Genomic DNA, 2,938 nt, shown 5'->3' on the forward strand with positions numbered 1-2,938 from the left:
GGAGCTGGAGAAGATTTCAGTGGGCTTTTTTGAAGATTTGTTTTTGTCTGAACATCTGCAGGGTATTGGAGATGTTTTGGATAAAATTCACATGGTTGTTTCTCCAGCGATGAATGCGGAACTAGCTCGAGTTTACAGAGCAAAGGAGGTGTCACGGGCGTTATTCCAAATGCATTCTACGAAAGCACCGGGCCCGGATGGTAAACCAGCTCTGTTCTACCAACGTTTTTGGCCAATAGTGGGTGCACAGGTCACGCAGGCAGTCTTGGGGATCCTTAATGATCGGAAAGGGGTGACGACAGTGAATGACACCTTTCTTGTGCTAATTCCGAAAGTGAAAAATCCTAAACGAATGTCTCAATTCCGGCCAATTAGCCTTTGTAATGTGGCCTACAAGATTGTGAGCAAAGTGTTAGCCAATCGGATGAAAAAAATATTGCCGGAAGTCATTTCTCTAAATCAAAGTGCTTTTGTGGCGGGGCGAATTATTAGTGATAATGTGCTTGCCTCATTCGAGATATTTCATTATTTGAAGAACAAACGGCACGGAAAAGAGGGGCATTTTGCATTAAAACTTGATATGAGTAAAGCCTACGATCGAGTTGAATGGAGTTTCTTGCGTGGTGTTTTAGAGAGGATGGGTTTCAACCAACAGTTTGTGGATACCATTTTGCATTGTATTTCTTCAGTGTCATATTCAGTTCTAGTCAATGGACGTCCGACAAAGACTTTTGTTCCTAACAGAGGGCTTTGGTAAGGGGATCCACTGTCACCTTATTTGTTTGTGTTATGTGCGGAGGGTCTGTCCTCTTTAATCACTCGGGCTGAAGAAGAGCGACACTTCACTGGTGTGGCTGTGTGTAGAGGATGTCCGCATGTATCCCATCTTTTCTTTGCGGATGACAGCTTGATTTTTGGGGTGGCAACTGTGCAAGAATTAACTGTGGTTAAAGATATTTTGGGAAAATATGAGTTAGCATCAGGCCAAAAAATCAATCTTGAAAAATCGGCTATTTGTTTTAGCAAGAATGTTGCGGTGGATACTCAAGAGGTGTTGCGGACGGATATGGGGGTTGGTACTATGGTGGAATCTGGGAAATATCTTGGCATGCCATATATTGTTGGTAGATCCAAACGTGAGATGTTTAACTATGTTAAAGACAGAGTGTGGAAAAGGCTAAATGGGTGGAAAGAAAAATATTTATCGGCAGCTGGTCGAGAAGTCTTGATAAAATCGGTTGCTCAATCTATTCCCACGTACATTATGTCATGTTTCCAACTGCCAGATGGGCTTTGTGGAGAGATTGACTCTATGGTGAGTAATTATTGGTGGGGACAGCGGGAGAATAAACGAAAAATCCATTGGAAAAGTTGGCGAGCTCTTTGTGATCCCAAATGGATGGGTGGAATGGGGTTTCGATGTTTAAAAGCTTTCAACACAGCTATGTTGGCCAAACAAGGGTGGAGATTGATGTCGTCGCCGGACTCATTGCTGGCCAAAATTTTGAAGGCCAAGTATTATCCTACTGCAATTTTTTTTCAAGCTGGCGTTGGGTCGAATCCCTCATTCACGTGGCGGGGTATTATTAATGCTAGGCCGCTATTAGAAGCAGGAGTAAGGTGGTGAATTGGGGATAGACGCTCGGTTCAGATCTGGGGTGCAAAGTGGATACCTAGGTCTCACACATTTCGGGTCTGTTCTCCTCCTACCAAGTTGTTAGCGGATGCGTTGGTCTGTCATTTGATTGACCAGGACAGGAGATGTTGGAATTCACGGCTCCTACATGAGAATTTTATGGCAATGGACGTGGAAGCCATTCAGAAAATCCCTCTCTGCTGTCAAGGTATACCCGACATGTTGGTGTGGCATTACACAAGAAGTGGTGTGTTTTCTGTTTGTTCGGCTTACCATTTGCAGATGAGTCTTAGCTTACGGAAGGGGAAAGGGTCTGGGTCCGAGGGGCAACATGCTACCTGGTTTTGGAAGCGGGTCTGGCACCTTCGGATTCCCAATAAGATCAAGGTCTTTGCATGGAAGTGCTGCTCCAATATTCTGCCAATAAAATCTGTACTTCGGCATTGGCATTTGATATCGGACGCTACATGTACTGGCTGTGGTGATGGGCCAGAAACATTAATGCATTGTTTTGGCTGTCCGATGGCGCAGGAGGTGTGGCATCACAGCCCGCTGATGTTTGTGTTAGATAAGGGAGTTGGTCTTGATTTTATGAGTTGGGCATATGAAATTGGGCGAAGTTCTGATGCAGATACACTGGGGTTGTTTTTTGCCATTTGCTGGGGTATGTGGTCTTCTCGGAATGCAGCCATATTCAATAGTATTGAGCGATCGGCGGTTTCAACTATTCAGATGGTAAGTGGATTGCTGTAAGATTTTAGGAAGGCACAATCTAATATGCAAGGTTTTCAAGGTGGTTGTGGTCTGGACAAGTGGAGTCCGCCGGTAGGGGATTTTGTTAAGGTGAATTTTGACGGGGCCACTTTCAAAAATCAGCAGTCATGTGGTGTGGGGGTCATCATTCGTGCTCAAAGTGGTGAGCCGATAGCTGCCTTCTCGGAACAAATCCCGACATGGTTGGAGGTCGATTGTATTGAAGCCCTTGCGGCTGTCAAGGCACTGGAGTTTGCAACAGAATTGGGGCTAACCAACATTCATTTGGAAGGTGATTCTCTGACTGTGGTGAAGGCTATCCGAGACGAGAGCAATCTATGTGCTTCTTTTGGTCATTTTTTACAATGTGCCATTTCCTGTACCAAGCAATTCTTACATTTTCATGTCTCGCATGTGAGGCGAAATGGCAACCTTATGGCTCATCACTTGGCCCAAATGGCAAAGGAAGCTCCAGACAAGCGGGTGTGGCTTGCTGAGGTCCCTGCCAATTTGGTGCATATTTTGTTGAATGATGTTCCTATTCTGTAG

At 44.9% G+C, this 2,938-nt stretch overlaps 1 protein-coding gene across 1 annotated transcript; it reads left to right on the forward strand.

Annotated features, from left to right (window-relative positions):
- The first annotated feature begins 2,413 nt into the window (after positions 1-2,413).
- LOC114283839 (uncharacterized) lies at positions 2,414-2,938 on the forward strand. Its single transcript, XM_028226710.1, has one exon. The coding sequence runs from the start codon at positions 2,414-2,416 to the stop codon at positions 2,936-2,938; it is 525 nt and encodes a 174-aa protein (XP_028082511.1).

Source organism: Camellia sinensis, chromosome 3, assembly GCF_055761805.1.
Source record: "Camellia sinensis isolate YWXY chromosome 3, ASM5576180v1, whole genome shotgun sequence".
In the NCBI taxonomy this organism is placed as follows: domain Eukaryota; kingdom Viridiplantae; phylum Streptophyta; class Magnoliopsida; order Ericales; family Theaceae; genus Camellia; species Camellia sinensis.